At 35.1% G+C, this 24,885-nt stretch overlaps 1 protein-coding gene across 8 annotated transcripts in view; it reads left to right on the top strand.

Moving 5' to 3' along the window:
- The window catches only part of TMEM161B (transmembrane protein 161B), an 80,977-nt gene extending 58,873 nt beyond the window's left edge, over positions 1-22,104 (top strand). For 6 of the 8 annotated variants that reach the window (XM_054555728.2, XM_009240884.3, XM_024247324.3 and 3 more), the window contains 7 exons: positions 2,756-2,907; positions 3,430-3,490; positions 3,975-4,115; positions 7,056-7,169; positions 10,968-11,142; positions 12,361-12,457; positions 13,641-14,934. In XM_054555728.2, the coding sequence (XP_054411703.1) occupies positions 2,756-2,907; positions 3,430-3,490; positions 3,975-4,115; positions 7,056-7,169; positions 10,968-11,142; positions 12,361-12,457; positions 13,641-13,918 (1,018 nt within the window). In that variant the 3' untranslated portion in view covers positions 13,919-14,934. Of the gene's footprint in view, positions 1-2,755; positions 2,908-3,429; positions 3,491-3,974; positions 4,116-7,055; positions 7,170-10,967; positions 11,143-12,360; positions 12,458-13,640; positions 14,935-21,090; positions 21,197-21,301; positions 21,389-21,816 lie in introns of those variants that run through there. The other 2 variants (XM_063724178.1, XM_024247328.3) reach the window with 2 other exon arrangements.
- The last annotated feature ends 2,781 nt before the right edge of the window (positions 22,105-24,885 follow it).

The raw sequence follows: 24,885 nt of genomic DNA, 5'->3' as shown, positions 1-24,885 counted from the left end.
AGTTCAAAAGAGGAAAAGAATGGCCTCAGCTGGGAAGGTAATGTTAAGTATCATGAAAGATGTGGAGCTTTTGTTGAGTCTTGAATTAGGTAGGAGGAGGGAAGAGGGCAGTTCATATGATAGATTATGATCCAAGACAGTGTAGTGATGACACTCAGGAGATGGCAAGTACACTATTCAGAGTGAGGTGCAGATTTGGGGACTATTGAATGAAAACTTGAACATGTGAGTGTGGCCAGATCATAGTATTACATATGGGTTATTGGGAGATGGTGTTCTAATGTGGAACCTAATAAATAATTAGGTTTTTAAGATTTATCCAGTATGCAATATGAAGTGAGGATGCAGTGATTATACCATTTTAGGCATTTGTGGTGTGGGACTGTAAAGTATTAGTGATAAGTGCAAGATCATGCTTCATGTCTGGATCAGATTGCATGTAATTTTGCTTTCCTTTAGTGTTGACATATTTTGTAATTTCATTATTCTAGGATAACAAAGTGCGGTGGTAGGTGTAATTTTTGGGAAATTTTATTCTGATGATTTGGTACCACTTTTGGCCAAAGATACTATTTTGTTTTTCAGTTTAAGAAAGAAGTTGGAAATTGTCTCCTTATAGATTCTAGTAAACATTTTCCTTAAAAATAAAGCAGTGTTTTTCAAACATGCGTTTAAGGCATTTAGGCTATGAGAGATCATAGCTGTATCTTAAAAGCAGTTGTAGTTTTGCAGTTTGACTATATTCATCTTTCTTTGTCCTCTTCTAATATGTAAGCTCTTCCTTATAATGCCAAGAAAGAGATGGATGGACCTGTATTGTTTGATACAGGTTGACCGTTACAATCCAAAATCCGAAACTTTTCCAGTACTGACATGACACCAGAAGTAGAAAACTTTACACTGGGCCTCATGTGAGAGATTGCGGTTAAAATGCAGTCAAAAATCTTTTAATGCACAAAATTATTAAATATATTGTATAAAATTACCTTCAGACTATGTGTATGAGATATATATGAAAGGATTCTTCTGATTATGAGAATGTTTTAATTCTTTACTTCTGTCAGGGCAGTTCTGTTTTGAAAAGATTTTATGTGTTACTGCTAAAAGTACCACATTGACTTAGGTGCTATGTACAGTGTTTTAGAGGCAATATAATCAATTGTTAAGTGCACAGATTCTAGATCCAGACTGTCTAGTTTTAAACCTCAACTTTCTCTAATCTAGCTGTGATTTTGATATTTTTACTTTTACCTCTCTGCCACAGTTGTTGCTTTTTTGTTGCTGTTGTTGTTTGTTTTTTTGTTTTTTGTTTTCCTGAGACGGAGTTTCACTCTTGTTGCCCAGGCTGGAGTGCAGTGGTGCTATCTCAGCTCACTGCAACCTCCGCCTCCCGGGTTCAAGCGATTCTCCTGCCTCAGCCTCCCGAGTACCTGGGATTGCAGGCGTGTGCCACCATGTCCGGCTAATTTTTTTTGGAGACGGAGTCTCACTCTGTCGCCCAGGCTGGAGTGCGGTGGCGAGATCTCCGCTCACTGCAAGCTCCGCCTCCGGGGTTCACGCCATTCTCCTGCGACAGCCTCCCTAGTAGCTGGGACTACAGGCGCCCGCCCCCATGCCCAGCTAATTTTTGTGTTTTTAGTAGAGACGGGGTTTCATCGTGTTAGCCAGCATGGTCTCGATCTCCTGACCTCGTGATCCAGCCGCCTGGGCCTCCTAAAGTGCTGGAATCACAGGCGTGAGCCACCGCGCCCGGCAATTTTTGTATTTTAAGTAGAGACGGGGTTTCGCCGTGTTGGCCAGGCTGGTCTCATACTCCTGACTTCAGGTGATCCGCCCGCTTAGACCTCCCAAAGTGCTGGGATTACAGGCGTGAGCCACTGCGCCCGGCCCACAGTTGTTTTTTGTTTAAGTTTTTAAAAATGTCTGTAAAGTAGCAATAATAATGTGGTTAATGTGAGAATTAAAAGTTAATTGGTAATGCCCGGCACATGGCAAGTACTAAATGATAGCTGTTATTTTCCATGCTTGACATAAACTTTACGTAAAGGTTGCTTTTCTAGGTTTGTTTGCCAAGCACCTTAGTTTGTTTTGCGATTTCAAGGAGAACAATTTGGTGTATAATGGAGATCTGAGTTCTAGCTTTGGGCCATGCACTGATTTAACCTTGATTAAATCAATTTGTGTGTGTTGGAGTGGTTCAGATAAGATAATCTCTTCAGCCTATTTTAATAGGTGAGCATGTTGAAACTGGCTGTTTTTGAATACTCAGTTGGAACTTGTTTTCTCTAAAGATTTTTTCTTATTACTAATGTACAGTGGTGACCACAGACTTAGTTTTCATACCACAGATCAACAATAGCTACTAGTAAAATTCTCAAATTTTAACTTGTTGAATTATTACGGATGATTCCTATGTTATGTGTTTAATTATAAATGTAAACTGGTTTAACAGACATGCCTAATAAAGACAGTTCTCTAGAATAACCTCTACCCTGGCTTTTCATGTCACTGAGAACATATTGCATAAAAATCTTGAAATAACCTTCTAGTAAAATTTGAGTGAGATAAACTAGAAATACATTCCCTAGCTACAACTTAGTATATGGGTGCTCTTTTCCTTAATTTAAAAATGTTATAAACTCCACTTAGAAATAAATGTTGTAGTCAAATTTTATTGCAGTCAAGTCCTATAAAGATCATTGTGTATAGCTCCCATAAAGTTATTGTGGTTTTTCCTGAACTTTTCCTTCTGCAGCAAAGTTCTATTTTCATTAACTACACACTATTTTAAAGTAGAAGATGGTGGTGAAAGATCTGTTTGTGTCACCTTTGGATTTTTTTTCTTTGTCAAAGCAATGGCAGTGTTGATTGTAACAGAAAATTATCTGGAATTTGGACTTGAAACAGGTAATAGTTTCATAGAACTTTAAAAATCAATTTTGCTTTATCTAGTGTTAATATTTTTGACTTCAGTATTTAAGTTTTATATCTAATAAATATTTAAAATTAAACTTAAAGTGCATACTCTGTAATGTTCAAAATAATTAACCTTTATTATTAATAGCTTCATTTTTTGCTTTTGTTTTAGCTGTTTTTAATTAATTTTTTTCCAAAAATACTGTCTCATTTTTTTCCTTACAGTTAAATAAGTTTCTGTAATGCTAAAGTTTACTCACATAGTTAAAGAATTAATGCAAATTTTATGCACACTCATGGAATGTGCAAATATCAAAGGGATGTTTTCAAAGACTGTTTCTGCTAATAACCAAATTTTATTGCATTATGGCATACTAATTAACACATGAAAGAGCTAAGCTAGTCACTTCAAAATTTAAGATGCTCTGTTTTCTAGCATTTTATTTCCACGGAAAGATTCTGTATTTCACATCTGTGATAAGAGTAATCTGTTTTTTTTTTTTTGTTCTACAGGGTTTACAAATTTTTCAGATAGTGCGATGAAGTTTCTTGAAAAGCAAGGTTTAGAATCTCAGTAAGTTTTTGAAACATTAAGCATTATTTAAATTTAACATTTTCTATTTGTAATAAAGCAGTATTTACTATAAATAGCTGTTTTAAATTAGTAGAGAGTTTTAAGTTGAACTGTCACTTCTAGAAACATCCTTACTCATAATTTTTACGACTATATAAAGTTAGTATCTTTTATAGAATTCTTATGTAAATTTGCATTTCTTAAATTCCTCTCCCTCAAGAGATTAAATTTATATCCAAGTTATACGTCAATTCCCTGTTGAATGTGTAGGTTAGGTTGCTGTGACTATGACTAAAGAGATGCCTCATTTAGTTTACAGTTCACCAGAATCCATTATAGGTACTTGAATAATAGCAATCTTTTTGTAGAAATTTGCTTTGTTTTACTGTTATTGTTATTTGTAAGATAATTGATTAGAAGAAAAGAAATTCTTCAGAAGCTAATTATAAAAATTTATCAGCTTTTTAAAAAATTTTATTTTTAGGAGTCCTGTTTCAAAACTTACTTTCAAATTTTTCCTGGCTATTTTCTGTTCACTCATTGGGGCTTTTTTGACATTTCCTGGATTACGGCTGGCTCAAATGCATCTGGATGCCCTGAATTTGGCAACAGAAAAAATTACACAGTAAGCGGAAAATGTACATAAGCACATGCAGATAAATATATGTTTTCCATCTTAATGAAGGTATAATATTGTAATGTAATCATAAATTATTGTATTGAAAATTAATAACCATTTGATGTCACACTATTTCCTCTTTCAACTATAAGCAAGTTTCTTTTATTTGCTTCTAAATTTTGTCTTGTATTTAAAAAGATACACCGTCGATTACTAAATTTGTCTTATCTGTTAAAATGAAAATCTTAAAATTTATGTTCTTTCTAATTCAAGGGCTTATATTGCAATCTCTACAACTAAACTGAGGCTCCATAGAAATTTCCCTTAAAAAATAAGATCATTTTACTTTAAAATATTGTTTTAAATTTTTATATAAATCTATTTAAATTAACTTTTTAATGTGAAATTTTATTTAAAAACATTTTAAAACTTAAAGTTGTTTGTAAGAGATGTTTGTTTTCCTTAAGTTACTGACCTGCTTATTAGACTCTTATTAAAATAATACATTATTTTGGGATTGTTAATACTCTACAATGTTATATGTTGTACATTACTTCTAACTGCCAAATTCTGTTTTAGTTCTGAAATTATATGTTAGTTTGGACAAGTCATATTTCATCTTTATATGTAGTTCAAAGCCCATTTACTATATTCTTTGTGGTTGTCACAGATTTTTTTTTGTTGATGTAGACATCTTGGCAGAAAGATAGGCTTATATCTACTTCAAATCATATTCAGATCAAAGTTCCTGTCTCACCGTTTTGTTTTGCAGTAGAAGCCCAACTTGAGAATATTTCATTTTGATATGTATTTATAACCATTAAGTTTCTCTGGGTGATCTTATTTCCTAACATTTCTATTTAAAACCTATTTTTAATGATGCTGATTCTTTAGTCTTTTCACATTCTTGTCTCTCTTACCTATGTCATTTCCCTTTAATTTAATTTTGACTGTCTTTTTTTTACCTCAGTTCCATTTTTCTACATAAGCTTTGTACGTGTGTTTACTTACTATCACCTCCCACTACACACTCCTTCATCCCTCTTTTTTTTTTTTTCCTCCTTTTACTCAGTGTGCTTTTGGCTGCATCCCGTCTTTCTCCCACCACCCGTCTCCCTAATGGCTTCTTTTAAGACAAAACCTGGTTCTCCCCCTCCTCTCTGCACACACACTTCAGTCCACTAACCCCAGTGTTATGATTTAAATAAGCTGAAAAGGGTGGGTGGAGGGGAGCCCTTCACAAGCTACTGAAACCGCTGTGGGCTGCTCCTTGATACTGGAGTGTTCCCTAGCAACACTGCATACCTAATACTGCTTCTTTCTTCCCCACATCGATGGTTTACCCAGGCTGTGGGATGAAAGAATCACTTTATAAAAACATTTAAAGCATTTAGTGGTGGTTGGGGGTGGAGTGCACATTTTAGTGTCCTTTTTAGTAAAATGTGGCTTCATTTTAAGATTTTTTCCCTTGGGGGATTTGGGGTTTTATTTTATTTTCAGTTTATTGCAGCCCCTCATTGTGTTGTAGCACTCTGCCTTGATACAAGGGTGTGGGCAAGCTAGTTCTGTTGTGAGAGTAACATGACTGGCACAAAGAGCAGCATTCTCTTCACCCCTATGGCTAGGTATTAGGACGTGTTTTTATATCAGAGGTTAGAGCAGGAGTTCTGCCTTTCCCTGTCAGGTGTTTGTGGCTTCCTGACCCAGCCCTGTTCGCTCACACAGATCACTGTCTGCCTGTGTAATGATACTTTAAAATGTGGTGTTTGTGTGTATTTTGAACCCTCCAGTTTAGCTCTTAAGTGTGGTTGATAATGAAAGCAGTTTATGGTAACAAAATATGTGAAGAATTTGCCTTTTTTCTAAGATAAGAAAAGTTTTTATTAGCCATCTGTCTCTGTAGGATACAAACTTGGACAATTAACAATGAAGTTATAGTACAGACCTGAAACCTTTGCTGTATTAGGTATATTGCCTTGTCAGGAGTAATGCAAATTTTTTTGATATATATATATATAGTATATATATATACACACACTATATATATATATAGTATATATATATACACACACTATATATATATAGTATATATATATACACACACTATATATATATAGTATATATATATACACACACTATATATATATAGTATATATATACACACACTATATTATATATAGTATATATATATACACACACTATATATATATAGTATATATATATACACACACTATATACACACACACTATATATATATATAGTGTATATATACTATATATATATTATATGTAGGATAGGGAAATTATGTCGTGTGTTCATACTCATTCAAAAAGAAATTAAAATGTGGAATCACTTACGATTGTTAACAATGGAAGTTAAAAATTATAAATGATCATTACACGTTAAAAGGTTCCTCAGTTGCAGGTTGTTGCAGTAGGTTCCGTCTGCCATATGCCTTCTAGTAATATGGACCTGGCTAATCACTATCATTTACTTGTAGATAATGAGGAGACACTTTGTTTCAGTTGCGCTAGAAAGTATCAGATGACTCTTCTGTACTGAAAATCCATTAGATTCATTGACTATATAAAGTTAGAATCATTAAATACCTGCTTATTAAATCAGGAATAAAGTATGGGATTATTAAAGAATATTAGAATAGAAGTGAACAAATCTGAATTTTAGTCCTATAAAAGAGCAAGTCATTTAACTTTTCTGTATCTAAATGTTCTCATTTGAAAAATTAAGATAATGATGTAGTTTCTCACAGGCTCAAATCAGTGTTAAATCATAATGATAAATATAAAATGATGGTGACAGTAGTATCGTAAGTAGTAGAATACTGCAAGTAAGTTCCTACCTCCATTTTGGTAAGACCCCAGCTTCTGTAGTTTATTAGCACATACTGTTTCTGAATTTTTATATTTATTTCTTACATACTTTCAGAACTTTACTTCATATCAACTTCTTGGCACCTTTATTTATGGTTCTGCTCTGGGTAAAACCAATCACCAAAGACTACATTATGAACCCACCACTGGGTAAAGAAAGTATCCCTTTGTAAGTATGGGCATTTGAGGGCTGATTTTTATCACCAAAACTGCTTTACTAAATGTTATTTACTGTATTTGGTTTTCAGTGATAAAATCAGGACACTGTATTTTTCAGACATTAATAGGAATGCTAAAAGATGTGTTAGAAAATTGAAACTATAGACCATCATTTAACATTTTTGTGATCTTTATTAATGTTAATGATTATTACCTTGCACTAATATTACCTTATACACTGTTTTTTTCCTCCTCTTTATGTCCAGTCGTCATCATTTTTCTGTTGTCATTGTGGCTATTGTTTAGATACCTTCTGGAGTTCTTTTGTTTGAATTTTGAAAATTATGGAGGAAAAAAAGTAATATAAATGGAAACTCATATACTCAACACCGATATTTGACAGTTAACATTTTCCAGATTTGCTTCATCCATTTTTTGTTTTGTTTTTTGATGAAGCATTTTTGAAGTAAATTAGAGACGTAACAGTTTTATCCCTTAGTACTTTCTTTAGTTTGCACCTCTTAAAAAAAATAAGGATATTTTCCTATATAACAATAACATCATCGTACCTAACAATTATCTAATACTAATACCTTAACATTATTATCTAATACTAGTTTATATTTCTACAGTTAGGCAACTGTATTTTAACAGAAGAAGATGGTGAGGAAACAAACAGTTTATTAATAGGCATTGATAACTAGACTTGATATGTTAGCCTTGTCAGAACTGTTAGAGTAATAGAAAGTTTCAGACAGAACTGGTTCAAACTCCAGCTCTCCTCCTCACTAAAATCTTCACTTGAGGCAGATTATTTAACTTCACTGAGCCTCTGTTTCCCCATCTGGAAGATGAAGATACAGTATCTAACTCACAAGGTTATCACTGGAATAAATGAAAGAACACATGTAATGCAACCAGCTGGAATTAAGTGCTTAATAAATGTTCTTTTCACTGCTTTGCCTGATCAGAATTAAAATAGAAATACTTGACTAGTCATTGACTCTGCAGTGTACCTTTTATATTGTGTACTTCTTTTATATCCTGGTACCGGTTTGTCTTGGAGCATATATAAAATCAGTGACGACCATGATAATTTTTCTTTTTAGAGTTAATCCTATTGAACCCGGGAAATAGCCACTGAAAAAGTAATGCTTCCCCGCCGCCGACACACACTAATTACCTTAATGGTAATTTCACTTGACAGATTCCCTAAGTATTGAAAAGTAATTCTAAGGATCTAAGGTTCTAGAAAAGTCTCAGAGAAACTACTAATTCATATCTTTGATACTGAAAGCATTCCCAATCCTTGAAATTTGGTCATGGAAACTGGATTTCATACTCCTGTAACTATGTTCCCTGATTTTATATTTGCCTTAGTTAAATTGAGAAAATAAGGAAACTAGCATTTATAAAACGCTTATATACCAGTTATTATGTGAGATATTGATACTTTACATATTGTGTCTTCTTATGGTAATTGTCCATTTGTTGCTGTTGTCATCCTATTTTATACATGAAATAACAGGCTCAGAGGTTAAATAATTTGACTAAGGTTATTCAGCCAGATCGCGTGTACATAAAACACTTGGTAGTTATACCAACATTCACTTCCCACTTCCAGTCTGATTAAACTTCTTGTGGATTTATTAGTAGTGAATACTTTATTTAATAGAAATGGGAATAAGGAACTTTTCCCTTGTGTGTATAGTAAATTATAGGAAAAATGTTGTTTGTATATAAAGACCTGAGGTTCTCTTTCTATAGCTTTTTCCCCCTTTGTCCCATCCCCATTTCTGACCTGTTTCAGAAACATTCCAAGCAAAATTATAGTTTTACCTCTGCTCTCTTTTATTCTTCTTTAATTTGAATTCATGGTTAAGTTATTAGAGGCAGTTTTTAATTTTTGTTAAAAATCTAAAGTGCATGTGATAGATTGTGAAAAAATGGCTGCCCGTCAAAGAGGGTAGGATGAAGGAAAAATGAAGTGACAGGTTCTTCTTCTGTCACAGACAAATTGATTTGTGGAAAGGTCTTTGTAATCAGAAGCAAAAAATATGGTATAATGTAGTTTCAACCCAGAAATGTATTTGAGTCCATCATGTGCTCTGATAAAGCATTGAAAAAAATAAAATATGGTAAACAGAGTCCGTGTGTGCTCATAACCTCCTAAGAAGAACACAGCATATACAGGAAAGCTCAGAATGGCATCAGGAATTTAGGGTAATTTCTTCTGCCTGTTCTTTACCTATATACCTTAAGCCCCTCCTCATGCTCCTTCTTGAGATACTCTGTCAGATCAACTTATCAGGTATTTATGATGATATTGAATAATCTAATTAGAAAGTACTATTTAATGACTATTATCCTAAATCCTCAACTCATAAACTGAACAAATAATTTTCTAGTTCACTACCTTATTCTGTTCCTTTCATTCACATTACCTGTTATTCTCAAAGGCTGTGAAGTAGCTGTCTTCAGGCTGCTGCCAGTTAGTTGTCCTTGCTGCACAACTGGAGGGAGCACAGTATTGTTTACAGGTCCCCAGGAAAGGGTCAAGGCTGTGGGTAGGCTTGTGTCTTGTGTGCTGTTACTCTCACGTGATGGCTCCTTAATCTCATGGTTCATTGTAGTGGAAACATGTTGATAAAATGTTATGCCTTTATCTTTCTTAGCCAACATTGCTTTTCCATTGAAATTTTATGTCAATGTCCCCTCATGACTTAATAAAAAGAAATGAGAGAATATATATAGTAAAGCCTTTGTCCCACATTTCTTACCTCCATTTCATAAACAGCTCGAGCAAAATTTTACACTTCAAATTTTCCTATATTGTAGTTTTAGTTATGAGGTTTTTTTTTCTAATCTTTTCTCATTTGTTCTTTATATGCATCCATTCTACCCTCATGTTCTTAAGAATTTCAGGGAGACCCTTCTGAGTTCCAGGTTTTATCTGGCAAATGAGTCTGTGCGTTACAATAGTCATTTTAAGTGCCTGATAGGTACTAGATATAAGACTAGATGCCAAGGGTGGTCTAGTCACTACATTCAAATTACTTGCAATGTAGTTCTTCATCAGAGCAGAAACCCATGGTCTTTTAAAAACATTAAACACCAAAAGGACATCAGACGTTATCTCTTCTTTCTAAAAATTCTTTAAGCAGCCCTCATCAGTGGTCTGGTTTCTGAAACGGTGTCCTTACGTTACGTATTTTCACCTGGAATCCTAACCTTAACCTTGAGGAATTGCTCAGAACCGAGCCAGCTTCAATGCATAGCAAGTTAAATGAATTGTTGTAGAGGAATCTCAGGCATCTGATTTCTTCATAATATATCAGAATTTTTGATTTTCCAGTGGTCCCAAGTAAAAGCTCAGCAGAGTGAAAGATCCCATCCAAGTAGGTATATGATCAGGCAAAGCTGTACCCAGTGATGCTGGGTGATTGACTTGATTAGTCCCACAGGCAATCCCTGCAGTTTTCTTTCTTTCCCCAACTTGTCTTTTCATGTCACCGCCAGTTTTTATACATGGAGGAGGGTATATAGAGAAAAGGATCTCATGTATTGCTCTACTTTTTTCTTCTAGATACCTGTTAACTTCTTATGCTTTCATGATACATTTATCTAGTTCTGTTATTCAAGTGAAAATATTATAAAGATAAGTCTACGGCAGAGTCAGATTCTTTCATGTGTCTAACTGTTGCGAAGTATAGACTTCTTATATCTTATATGGTGAGCATTAACATATAACGAGCATGCTAGCATATTGTTGTCTTTGAGAGCACCGTATCAACTTTTTGATCTGTAGAATGACAGAAGCCACATTCGATACTCTGCGACTCTGGTTAATAATCCTGCTGTGTGCTTTGCGGTTGGCCATGATGCGTAGTCACCTGCAAGCTTATTTAAATTTAGCCCAAAAATGTGTGGATCAGATGAAGAAAGAAGCAGGGCGAATAAGCACGGTTGAGCTACAGAAAATGGTAAGTTTTATACCCTAGTCAAAATGAAAAATAGCAAAACCCGCACTGTAAAAAAAAAAATTTGGTTTCCTTTAGTAGATAGTATTTCAACCCGTCATATTCTTATTATAAATAAACATAACAATCTTAAGCTGACAGATATCAAAGAGACCGTGATCTGATTTTGGTGCCAAGTGAAGGAAGGGGTCTTAATTCCTCTTCCTGCCTTAAGTGCTTGCTGTCATACAGTGGGTGGTACAAAGCTGTTTTATGCCTAATATTGCTAAATGGGACCCTTCTAATTGATTTGAAAGACATTATAACATATTGTCCAGACTTTGAGACTTAAAGAGTGGGAAATAACTACTTTTAGTGGCTAAATTTATTCATTTTAATATTACTCAATGTAATTGAACATAAAATGTAAGTATTTAATTTATTTGAGGCTTCCAGAGAATAAAAGGACAAGGAATCCATCTGCCACTATAGTGGACCAATAACCTGATTGTATCTTTTTTAAGAGAGGTGGTTTTTAGCTACCTTGTTTTATTATTATCATTGTTATTTTATTTTTTATAGAGACAGGGTCTCTCTGTGTAGCCCAGGCTTGTCTTGAACTCCTGGGCTCAAGTAATCCTCCTGCATCACCTCCCAGAGTATTGGGATTACAGGCGTGAGTCACCATGCCCAACCTGCTTCAGTTTTTGATTCACCTCCATAGTTAGGGGCATTTATTAAGATTTAAACAACTTTTTTCTGTTTTACCTTTTATGTATTTTTATATTTTCCATAGTTTGACTTCAAATATGTTCATGTAGAATGGGGACTTAATATTTTTATTTATGAGGGATTTATGCTCATATGTGGCTCTGCCTACTATTGTTATTTAGTTGGATATTTTAGGTAGATGCCCTTACATTGTGTTTTATCTTTGAAATATAAGTAAATGTATACCATTTGAATCTTAGTCGTTATTTTCTCCAATATATATACATCATTTAAGAATTATTTTTAAGGAATCTATTTTAATAGTCTCACGTTCTAAAAACTTGTCTTCAAATTGAGCCTTTCCAAAGTCATTTTGGGGACATTTATCATGCAGCACAACTTATTGACATTTAGCTTCCTTCTTGTGAAAGGATTATCTCTTAAGCATTTTGGTATGACAATTATATGAAAGTTTAATTCACTCCTAACATGTCAGTTGCATTAGACACTTAAGAATGTTGTTGGTTGCAGGTGGCTCGAGTCTTTTATTATCTTTGTGTCATTGCACTGCAGTATGTGGCGCCTCTGGTAATGCTGCTTCACACAACTCTGCTTTTGAAAACACTAGGTAGGCATGCCCTGGCAACTAGGAAGCATCTTTTACTTTCTACCTATAATTAATAAGGCTTTTTGTCACCAACAAAGAAATGCAACTCTTAAAATTGTTTCTCTTTTTAAAAGTTGTAAAAAGAACCATGGGAAAGTTTTAGCTGTGGAAGGTGATTTATCATCTTCATTTTGAAAATTCAGGCCCATGGTTTTATAACTTTATGCTTTGTCTTCAAGAATTGTTTACTAAAGGTTAAGTCTCAGATTTACCCAGTAATTTTAGTAAGCACTGTTGATCTTAGTTACTTTCGTGTTATAAGAGGATGATTTAAGGTTTTGTTATTGCCTAACATTTAAATTATTACAAGGCAATTATAAACTTACATAAATTACAGAATGCTATGGTAAGTTCTAGTTTAGATAACTTACATCAAAAGGGTGAAGATTTCTTAGTATAAAATTCTACAAGTCTCTTCACTAAGCTATCAAGTCCCTATGTGGTGTTATTCAAGAAGTATCTATTATTGCATTCATCATTTCCCCTTTCTTAGATCAGGCAATCAGCCACTGTTAGGGTTTAAGAAACCCAAAAGAACTAAAAGTATTATTTGGCTTCATGGACCTAGTAGGTGTCATAGACTTGATGATAGGTATAGGTGCCCTGTAAGAATCTACGGAATGTAAAGGGATAGGTAGTTCAATTGTAAATTAAGTGGCTCATTTCCTATCCACTGTAGGAAAGTATATGATGAAATAAATTTTTGGAAGCTATTAATAGGTTTTCACATTGAAATCATATTTAGTTTCTGAGAAAGGAATTTATTTTGATATTCTAGAAGTAGAAAAGATTTCTCAGAAGTTATTGAATCTGTCCTTGTCACTCCAGTAGAGTTAGCTGATTCATTTCTTATACAATGAGGAAATTGTTTTGTTATTTTACCAATTTTTAGTGCAGTTAATTAAAAGTATATCAGACTTTTTGCTTTAATGTGTACCTTTACTGACGAGGCCAGATAGTCTCTAGTCAGGTTAATTTTTTAGGGATCTAGAAGGATTATTATTTTACTTTATTTTCAACATAAAATGATGTACTGTGCCACTAAAAGTATTGTTAATTTCAAATATAGTAAAGATTTTTTTTTTAATAAAAAGCTTTGTAATTAGTTACTCTTCAAATTGTATTTGTGTCTTTGATTTTCTAGGTAATCATTCCTGGGGTATTTATCCAGAATCTATCTCTACCTTACCAGTGGATAATAGTCTACTGTCCAATTCTGTTTACTCTGAATTACCATCAGCTGAAGGGAAAATGAAGGTAACTGTTACACAAATAACAGTGGCACTGAGCAGTTTAAAAAATATTTTTACTCCTCTTCTTTTCCGAGGACTTCTGTCTTTTCTGACCTGGTGGATTGCTGCTTGCCTCTTTTCTACAAGCCTTTTTGGGCTTTTCTATCACCAGTATCTGACTGTGGCATGAATCTCAGTTAACAAAAAAGCATATCCAAATCACACTTTAAATTAAAATATTTGTGCCCTTAAAGGGCTGATGAAAACCAGAAGAAAGCAAATACAATGGAAAAAAATAAAAACAAAACATATCAGAATGTCTTGTATTAAATGTTTCCTCTGTATTCTCAGGGTGAATTAATGTAGTAATATTTAAAATTACAAAATAGATTGTTAACTGTTACACTGTGGCATTGGAATTTTAACTCTTTGTATTTACTGGTATGAGAGGGCTATCTACAAGGGTAATATTTCTGATTACCCTGGTTTACAGAAACCTCCAGCAGTCTTTGAAACATCTCACATGACTCTAGTTATTGATTGCTTTTAATGGTTTTATGGTACTGTAGATAGTCATAGTGGCTGCCTATAGAACAATCTTCAAACTGAGCCATGCTTTAGGGGAGGGAAAGGGGCTAAAGTAAAGTCTCTTCTGTTGGTAATATATTAGTTACTCTTGAAACAATAAAATCCAACAGAAAGGAAGAGATAGCTACTGTATATTACAGTAAAGAAAGCTGCATAGTTATTTTAAATTTAATGGAGATGAATATGGTTAAAATATATAACTACTGCTGCTTGAGAATAGCAAGAGTATTGTTTTAAAACATATTCCACCCAACTTGAGAGTTCTTTTAAAATGACTGGCCATATGAACATTTGTAATCTTGCCATTAGGTTTGAACCTGCCATATTTTATTTTATTCTATGATCCTCAATAGTTCCTTTTAATAGGCTAAAAATATTTATCAATACTGATCAGACTTTAAAGAAATTACTTTGTAAACCTGCTGACTACCTGTATGTATTGTATATATATTATATATTAAATATATAATATATTGAGATTATAAAAGATGAAAATATCGAATCCTTATAATATTTTAAGTTGCAGAATGTATGTTAAAAAGTGACTTGAATGAGATGTATTTGTATCTAGAAATTTTATTTCTTTTTGGAATGAGATTAAAATACATTTTGAAAGTTCAGCAGAGTAAGCAATTTATTTGTGTTGCCTATGTGTGAGTGTATTTAAAGTTTTATGGATGCTTAATGATTTCTCCCAAATTAAAATTCTTTTTCTGTCATTTCCAAAAATCAGAATCTTTCCCTCTCAAATCAGGTCTACAGGTATCATGTATGCCTTTGTTAAATAGGACTTGTTTTAAATTTGTATTTTCTAGAATTAGAAATATTTTTGTTTTACTGGCCAAAACTGAGATAATTTGGATGAAACATTCAAGGGAAATGAAAAAATGTAAAACTCTTTTTGATGCTTTTTACATCTAAAGTTCAAAATGAAGGGTCAAGATTGTAAAATGTGTAAGAGATAAAGGTAGTTTTTTTGTCTTTTCAAATAAATGAATATATACTTTTCCATATAACTCTTAGGAGGCTGTCTTTATGTTTCAGTGCTGTTACCACTGTTGAAAACAAATTTGAAACTCTTCTTTTGGAATAACTTTCAGGGCTTTTAAGGTTCACAGTCATTTGAAAATTTTAATATAGCAAATTCCTGTCTTTGGATGTAGATTTAAATATTTTGGAAATAGCCATGTTTTAAAAGGAAAGGAATGCTTATACACTGCTGGGGATACAAATTACTTCCACTCCTATGGAAAACAGTATGGAGATTTCTCAAAGAACTAAAAATAGAACTACTACTTGACTGAGCAGTTTCATCATTAGGTATCAATCCAAATGAAAGGGAATCATTTTATCAAAAAGAGACCTGCACTTATCTGTTATTGAAGCAGTATTCACAGTGGCAAAGTCATGGGGTCAACCTAAGTGGCCATCAGTGGTTGATTGGATAAAGAAAATGTGGTATGTATACACCATAGAATACCATGCAGCCATAAAAAAAGAATGAAACCGTGTTCTTTGTGGCAACATGGATGAAGCTGGAGGCCCTTATCCTAAGTGAACTAACTCAGAAACAGAAAATGAAATGCCAGATGTTCTTTTATAAGTGGGAGCTGAACAATGAGTACTCATGGACATAAAAATGGAAATAATAGACACTAGGGATTCCAAAAGAGGGGAAGTGGGAAGGAAATGAGGGTTGAAACACTACCTGTTGGATACTATGTTCACTATTTGATTGATGGGTTCACTAGAAGTCCAAACCTCAGCATTGTGCAATACACCCATATAGCAAACCGGCACATGTACTCCCTGAAACTAAAATAAAACATGTAAAAAATTGAGTAATAAGTACTTAAACTGGATAAAACTCTGAAATGAATTGTGAATATATCTTAATGACGCTTCATGTGTATTTCCAAAGGAAGCATTTCAAATATATTTTGAGATATATCAGCATTATCAAAATGTGTTTGTTTTATAATAAGATGATACCAAAATTTGACATTTGTTTTGTATCTGAAAGTTCTCACATGTTGGACTAGAGAAGAATCTCACCTGGTATTTATAATCATTCTTACCAAAGAGCTACATTTTAAAAAGTAAAATTTAAGTTATTATTTTAAGTTTCAAAGATTGTACAGTGCAGTAATACGGTGTAAAAGACATAGAATTCATTATTGGATGGAATAATGTGTATTCCTAAAGTTCTGTTAATTCATTCTTTTTAAACTTAAACTCTAAGTATACTCTGGCTTGGGCAAACCAAGTATTTTAAGTAACAGGTTTGGTTTAGTTTTTTTAGCCTTTCAAAGCAAATTTGAACTAATTGGTTTATTTATGCATTTTGTCTTTGAACCAAGAGTTCTCTAAATACAAAAGGGTTTGTATTTTATGTAAACCAAATAATATTTTAATACCCCCAGATTAGAACAGTATAGTTATTTTATTTTGTATGTTATACTTTAGTCAATATAATATGCTTCAAAGCATATATGAAGTTATTTTTATTATATATGTTTGCCCTTATAATCTTGGTTTTGTATGATTAGTAGGATTGTGACAATTTATTGGTTCCTGTCTTTCCTACTCCCCCACTTGCTAGCCATTGCACTATAAAATCAGAGCTGTATTCTTCCTCCTACCCCCATTGATTTGTCTGAAATGAAAAGCATATAATTTTATCTTAATATCCATGTGCATTTTTATTATATCAGTATTTCTCCTAGAATCCCAATTGATGTGCATAAAATGACCAATGCATGCAAGCAGAATGGGCTCATTGTCTTATTGTTTCTGATATAAATATCATTGGTAAAATAGTGGCATTTCTTCCTCAGTTATGATTCAGAAGAGATATTCATCCATTAATGGAATTGACAGGTCCAGGAAGCAATAAATAGAATTCATTATGAAATCTGTAATTGGAACTTCACTGGATAGATATTATTCTTTCAAATGAAAGATTAAATTCTCAGTATTATGAAGCCTAAGGTCTCAACATTCTCTGAATTCATACACAGTTTCTGAGCCATCACTTAATTGAAAATGGTCTATCAAGGTATATGGCTTTATTCAGCAAAATAAAACTAAGTGATTTTTAAATGCAGATCATCCTGTGTCTTTGCAAAGATTTAGGTGTCTTAAGGAATCAGATTTAAACACACTAGTGATACTAGAGCTAGAACCCAGTGTCTCGAATAGTGGTACCATCTCATCTTTTAACTCCTATCCATCTTACTATGTTCATACCTTGGGTTTAGAGCTGAGCTCGTTATGTGCCGTGAAGACTCTGACATGGACACCGAGGATGGTCAAAAAGCTAATGTCTTGCTTGATGATATCTTGGGATTAAAATACAAGCTAATGTCAACCTTTTCCTTTTTTAAAGTGGTAAACATTTTCACATATTTTTGTTTTCTTCCTAAGGTGGGGAACAAAAACAGGTAGAGCCTTTTTACATATATGCCTTCTGTTACCATGGGACTTCTTTTTTAGCTATGAACTATTCATGTTGGACTGGCCTATTTTTAATGGATCAGAGTGTGTATTTTTCCATCCTATTGTTTTTTGTTTTGTTTTCTTTTGTTTTCCTCCCATCACTCCCTGCATGTGGTTACTGTTCTTTCTCCCGTTTGGGAAAAGACAGTTTATTTTCTTAAATAATGTAGTAGCATAGTTTCGTAGGCAGAATGCTAATCTAAGAATCAGAAAACATCTCATCCGATTTCTGTCTATAGTTATTTTTTTTTTGCATCTTTAAAATGAATTTACATTAAACGTGTGGTGCTATATATATATATTTGGCTATATATATATATGTGGCTATATATATATATGTGGCTATATATATATATATATATATATTTTTTTTTTTTTTTGAGATGGAATCTCGCTCTGTCGCCCAGGCTGGAGTGCAGTGGCACAGTCTTAGCTCACTGCAAGCTCCACCTCCTGGGTTCACGCCATTCTCCTGCCTCAGCCTCCCGAGTTAACTGGGACTACAGGCGCCTGCCACCATGACCAGCTAATTTTTTGTATTTTTAGTAGAGACGGGGTTTCACAGTGTTAGCCAGGATGGTCTCAATCTCGTGACCTTGTGATCCACCTGCCTCGGCCTCCCAAAGTGCTGGGATTACAGGCATGAGCCACCATGCCTGGCCGGCTATGTATTTCTAAATCTGATAACTGATTTCTCTGTGTTATGAGAAAAATATACAGCTATGTTTGATTTTAGGAATGGTTACAGATCATGTTGGAGGGCATTCATTTATTGTTATTTGAAAATGACTTCACAAAGAGTGTTTTGTCTGGAATAATTTGGTTTGTACCCATTTAATTATTTTTCAATAAATACGTGTTGAGTGCCTGTAATGTGCCATAGGCTGTTCCACACACTCTAGCTACAGCAATGAGCAAAACAGCAAAATCTCTTCCCTCCAAGAGCTTAGCTTCTAGTGGAGAGAATGCAGACAATAAATTAAGATGAAGAGTCTAATAGAGGATATCTGTATTTGTATTGTTGAGCTGGTGTCCCTGTTGGGGGAAGGAGGGTCTAGGACTTCCTCTTCTGCTTTCTTGCTGACATCATTCTCCGTTTGGAATTACATCTTTAATATGTTAAAAGAAAATAGCTACTAATATAAGATTCCATGGCTTTTAATAGAAAGACTTTAAAAAGAAAAACTAAGGAGATTTGTGGTCGGGATGAAGGGCAATAATCATAGATGAAGACATGGAAATGGACAAGGAAGACATAAATATTTAAGCAAATGGACGAAAAACAATTATTGAATGCCTGTGTTATTTTAAAATTCAGCATATTTAAAGTTCAGAATAACAATGGAAAAGGAAAGGATAAATGAAGTTAAAATAATGTGTTTTTAGCAGTATCATGAAAGTGTGAATGTAATTTGTATTGTGATAAAAGAATAATGTACACTGTAATCTCTAAGATAATCCATAAAAGAATCTATAACAAGTAAATAAAAGAAGGAAATGGAATAATATTAATTTAAAAGATGAAAACAAACCAGATGGGACTGAAATCAAAAGTAGTGGAAATGAATGCAACTATATCAGAAATTAGATTAAACGTAAATGGACTAAATATCCCAAATAAAAGTATTTTCAGATTGTTTAAAAACAAAACAAAACTGGCTATATGGTACTTTTAAGGGTCAAATCTAAAGTTAAAAAGACAAAATTGAAAGTAATAAAGTGAAATACCAAAATAAACCAAATTTAATTACTCTATTAGAACAAAGTATGCATTAAGACAAGAAGCATTACAAAAGAGATACATTTCATCATAACGGAAGTCATTCACCTTTAACACATTTCAGTGGCTGAAAGAACTCACGCGCACACACAAGACCATAGAAATTCTGAACAATTTTGGACCTATAATAGATCACAAAATAATAACAATCACATTCAAGATTACATGGAACTTTATCAATATGACCACTGTATTAGGATTTTCTAGAGGGACAGAACTAATAGGATATATGTATATATGAAGGGGAATTTACTAAGGAGAATTGGCTCACACAATTACAAGGTGAAATCTCACAATAGGCTCTCTGCAAACAGGAGCAAGGAAGCCAGTCCAAGTCCCAAAACCTCAAAAGTTGGGAAGCCCAGCCTTCAGTCTGTGGCTGAATGCCCAAGAGCCCCTGGTAAATCAACTGGTGTCAGTCCAAGATCCAAAAGCTGAAGAACTTGGAGTCTGATGTTCAAGGAAAGGCAGGAAATAAGCTGACTCTTGGGCAAAACCTGAACATAAAGGCACCCCATGCTGTGGTGACTTTAATGAATGCTAAAGGACATCATTGGCTAACGAATGCTAGACTCACCAAGTACCAAAGTTTGCTTTGTGAAAATCCTCATATAACCATTGAAGTTTGTAACACCCTGAGCCCCGCCACCTTGCTCCCAGTATCAGAGAGCCCTGTGGAGCATGATTGTGTAGAAGTGTTGGACTCAGTTTACTCTAGCAGACCTGACCTCTGGGACCAGCCTTGGGCATCAGTAGACCAGGAACTATATGTGGACGGGAGCAGCTTCATCAACCCACAAGGAGAGAGATATGCAGGGTATGCAGTGGTAACCCTGGACACTGTTGAAGCCAGATCGTTGCCCCAGGGCACTTCAGCCCAGAAAGCTGAACTCATTGCTTTAATTCGGGCATTAGAACTCAGTGAAGGTAAGACTGTAAACATTTACGCTGATTCTCAGTATGCCTTTTTAACCCTTCAAGTGCATGGAGCATTATATAAAGAAAAGGACCTATTGAACTCTGGGGGAAAAAACATAAAATATCAGCAAGAAATCTTGCAATTAGAAGCAGTATGGAAACTCCACAAGGTGGCAGTTCTGCATTGCAGAGGACACCAGCGAGCTTCCACCTTGGTGGGTTTGGGGAATTCCTGCACTGACTCAGAGTCTCCAAAAGCAGCATCTGCCCCTTTCCGGGCATCAGTCACAGCCCCTCTGCTCCCTCAAGCACCTGATCTTGTACATACTTATTCTAAAGAAGAAAAGGACTTTCTCCAGGTAGAGGGAGGACAAGTGATGGAGGAAGGATGGATTCAGTTACCAGATGGGAGAGTAGCTGTGCCACAGCTGCTAGGACCTGCAGTTGTACTGGCTGTGCATGAAACCACCCATCTAGGTCAGGAGTCACTTGAAAAGTTGTTAGGCCGGTATTTCTACATCTCGCATTTGTCAGCCCTTGCCAAAACTGTGACACAGCGGTGTGTTACCTGCCGACAGCATAATGCAAGGCAAGGTCCAGCCATTCCACCCGGCATACAAGCTTACGGAGCAGCCCCCTTCAAAGATCTCCAGGCAGACTTCACAGAGATGCCAAAGTGTGGAGGTAACAAGTATTTACTAGTTCTTGTGTGTACCTTCTCTGGGTGGGTGGAGGCTTATCCAACACGAACTGAGAAAGCTTGTGAAATAACCCATGTGTTTCTTTGAGATCTTATTCCTAGATTTGGACTGCCCTTACGGATCGGCTCAGATAATGGGCCGGCATGTGTGGCTGACTTGGTACAGAAGACGGCAAAGATATTGGGGATCACATGGAAACTGCATGCTGCCTACCAGCCTCAGAGTTCCAGAAAGGTGGAGCGGATGAATCAGACTATCAAAAATAGTTTAGGGAAAGTATGTCAGGAAAAAGGATTAAAATGGATACAGGCTTTCCCTATGGTATTATTTAAAATTAGATGTACCCCTTCTAAAAGAACAGGATATTCCCTTTATGAAATACTATATCATAGGCCCCCTCCCATATTGCAGGGACTTCCAGGCACTCCCCAAGAGTTAGGTGAAATTGAGTTACAGTGACAGCTACAGGCTTTAGGAAAAATTACACAATCTCAACCTGGGTAAATGAGAGATGCCCTGTTAGCTTATTCTCCCCAGTTCACCCTTTCTCCCCAGATGATTGAGTGTGGATCAAGGACTGGAATGTAGCCTCTTCGTGCCCACAGTGGAAAGGACCCCAGATTGTTGTCCTGACCACTTCCACTGCTGTGAAGGTAGAGGGAATCCCAGCCTGGATCCACCACAGCCATGTAAAACCTGCAGCGCCTGAAACCTGGGAGGCAAGACCAAGCCTGGACAACCCTTGTAGAATGACCCTGAAGAAGACAACAAGCCCTGCTCCAGTCACACCCGGAAGCTGACTGGTCCACGCATGGCCGAAGCATGAGGAAGTTCATCGTGGAACTCATTTTTTAAAATTTTGGACTTATACAGTAAGGACTTCAACTGACCTTCCTCAGACTGAGGTAGGGTTAAAAAAAAAAAAAAAAAAAGTTAAAATAGTCTTTTTTGTTTAAAAGGGACTTGTGTGTATAATGCCACCCAGTACAAGGTATGCAGCCCAGGAAGTGACCAGACTGATGTGTGCTATAACCCATTAGAGCTACTTAATCCCTGTTGGAAAGCGGGAGAGTATGTAACTCTAGGAGTCAATGGAACTGGACTGGCAGGAAGACCTGGGTAGTGTAGATGAGAGTGAGAACTCCCACTAGTGAGTGAGGTTCTCAAAGGGGGGAATGAGGAGCGAAGCCATTTCTCTTACTGTCTCCTGTCTCTGAAGAGGAGGAGGAAGTAAAAGTTGAAAAACAACAAGAAGGAAGTCAGTGGCAAGACCAGCCGGTGCCACTGATGACCCAGCCTGAGGTTAAAAGATTAACCCCCCCCAACTCTAACCACATGTGCTCTCAGTCCATCAGACCCTTTCACATGGAACCCCTTAGAGCTGTAAGCCATTAAAAAGGTCAGGAACTCTGTATTCAGGGGGCTCAGCTCTTAAGATGCAAGTCTGTTGATGCTCCCGGCCGGATAAAAAACCTCTTCCTTTAATCCGGTGTCTGAGGAGTTTTCTCTGTGGCTCATCCTGCTGCAATTCCACTTTCTTCTGCCTGCTTTATTTTATCCTTTATACTTTTTGTATCCTCAGTCCAATCAAGTTGACACTCAAAATTAACCATCACAACCACATTCTGGGCCATTCAAATAAAAAATAGATTAAGAAATGTAAAAATACTGAAATTATTTGTAATGTTTTTCTGACCACTGTGGAATTAAGCTAGAAATTATCAAAAAGATGGCCAGGTACAGTGGCTCATTCTTGTAATCCCAGCGCTTTGGGAGGCTGAGACGGGTGCATCATCTGAGGTCAGGAGTTTGAAATCAGCCTGGCCAACATGGTGAAACCCTGTCCCTACTAAAAAATATATATATAAAAAAATTAGCTGGACATGGTGGCGCACACCTGTAATCCCAGATACTCAGGAGGCTGAGGCAGGAGAATCGCTTGAACCTGGGAGGCGGAGGTTGCAGTGAGCTGAGATCATGCCACTCTACTCCAGCCTGGGCAACAAGAGTGAAACCGTGTCTCCAAAAAAAAAGTAAAAATACTGAAATCATTTGTAATGTTTTCTGACCACCATGGAATTAAGCTAGAAATGATAAAAAAGAGAACAAAATTTCAACTACCTTAACTTTAAGCATTCTATTTCTATATAGTTCATTGTTTAAAGAGCAAATAAAAAGAAACTATGAAGTATTTTGAAAGGTAAAGAACATGACATCAAATTTTGATGCTATTTAACCCATTGTAGAACAAAATTTAAAGTTTCCCATTCAAGAAGCTATAAGAGATCATCAAACCTAAGGGAAGTAGAATTAAAGGAATAATTCAGCAAAAACCAATGAAATACTACAGAAATGTATAATAGAGAAAATTAATAAAGCTAAAAATGATTGTTCCAAAAGATTAATGAAGTTGATTATATTCTTACCAAAATTGGTTCAAGGAGAAATAAAGTTAAAAACAGTAACCCATGTCAATGCTAATTAAAAAACAGTAATCAAAATATGAGATGACTACAGACATTTAAAAAGTAAGAATACAGCAATGAACACTTGAAAAATTAGTAATTCTTGTTACAATAGTGTCAAAAGGCAAGTTAGAAGTAGCTTTTTACCAACATGTATAAGACCTATACACTGAAATCTACAAAACGTTAAGAGAAATTAAAGTAGACATAAGTAAATTATATGTTTCACATGAAAGTATTGGAAGACTTAATGTTATATAAATTAACACAAATGTTATATAAATTCAACACAATCCAAATAATAGTTTCACCAAACTCAAATAAAAATTTTCTGTCTAATCTTAAATTTATATGGAAATGTAAATTACCTAGATTGTCCAAAGTATTTTGCAATGGAAAAAATTAGAGGATTTGAAGATTTACTATAAAGCAACATTGTGGTTCTGCCGTAAAGACAAACAAATGGTTCAATGAAAGAGAGCTGAGAAATAGTCTCATACTTACACACTCATTTAATTTTTGACAAAGGTGTCAAAGCAATACAATGGTGAAAGGAGAGTCATTGCAACAACTGGTGCTAGAATAATTGGATGTCCACATTTTAAAAAAATCAACCTCAACCCCTACCTCATACTGTACACAAGAATCAATTCAAGAGCCAAATGTAAAAGCTACAACATAGTTTGGCAATTAGTGGTGGATATAGATTTCTTAGGACACAAAGTATTAACCATAAAATTGGTTTTTTTTTTGTTGTTGTTGTTGTTGTTTTTTGAGATGGAGTCTCACTTTGTTGCCCAGGCTGGAGTGCAGTGGCACAATCTCAGCTCACTACAACCTCTGCCTCCTGGGTTCAAGCAATTCTCCTGCCTTAGCCTCCTGAGGACAGGCGTGTGGCTAATTTTTTTTTAGTAGAGACGTTTCACCATTTTGGCCAGGCTGGTCTCAAACTCCTGACCTCAGCTAATCCACCTGCCTCGGCCTCCCAAATTGCTGGGATTACAGGTGTGAGCCACCGCACTTGGCCCCCATAAAATTGTTTTTAATAATAAAAGATTTCATAGAAATTAAAAACTTATGCTCATCAAAAAAAGTTAAGGAAATAGACATGTTACAACTTGAAATAAAATACTTGCTAAATGAGACAAAAGACTGGAATCAGGATATATAAAGAATTAAAAAAATAGATTAGGAAATGGGTGAGACA

Source organism: Pongo abelii, chromosome 4 (genome assembly GCF_028885655.2).
Source record: "Pongo abelii isolate AG06213 chromosome 4, NHGRI_mPonAbe1-v2.0_pri, whole genome shotgun sequence".
Taxonomy (NCBI): Eukaryota; Metazoa; Chordata; class Mammalia; order Primates; family Hominidae; genus Pongo; species Pongo abelii.
This window is presented reverse-complemented; position numbering and strand designations above follow the sequence as displayed.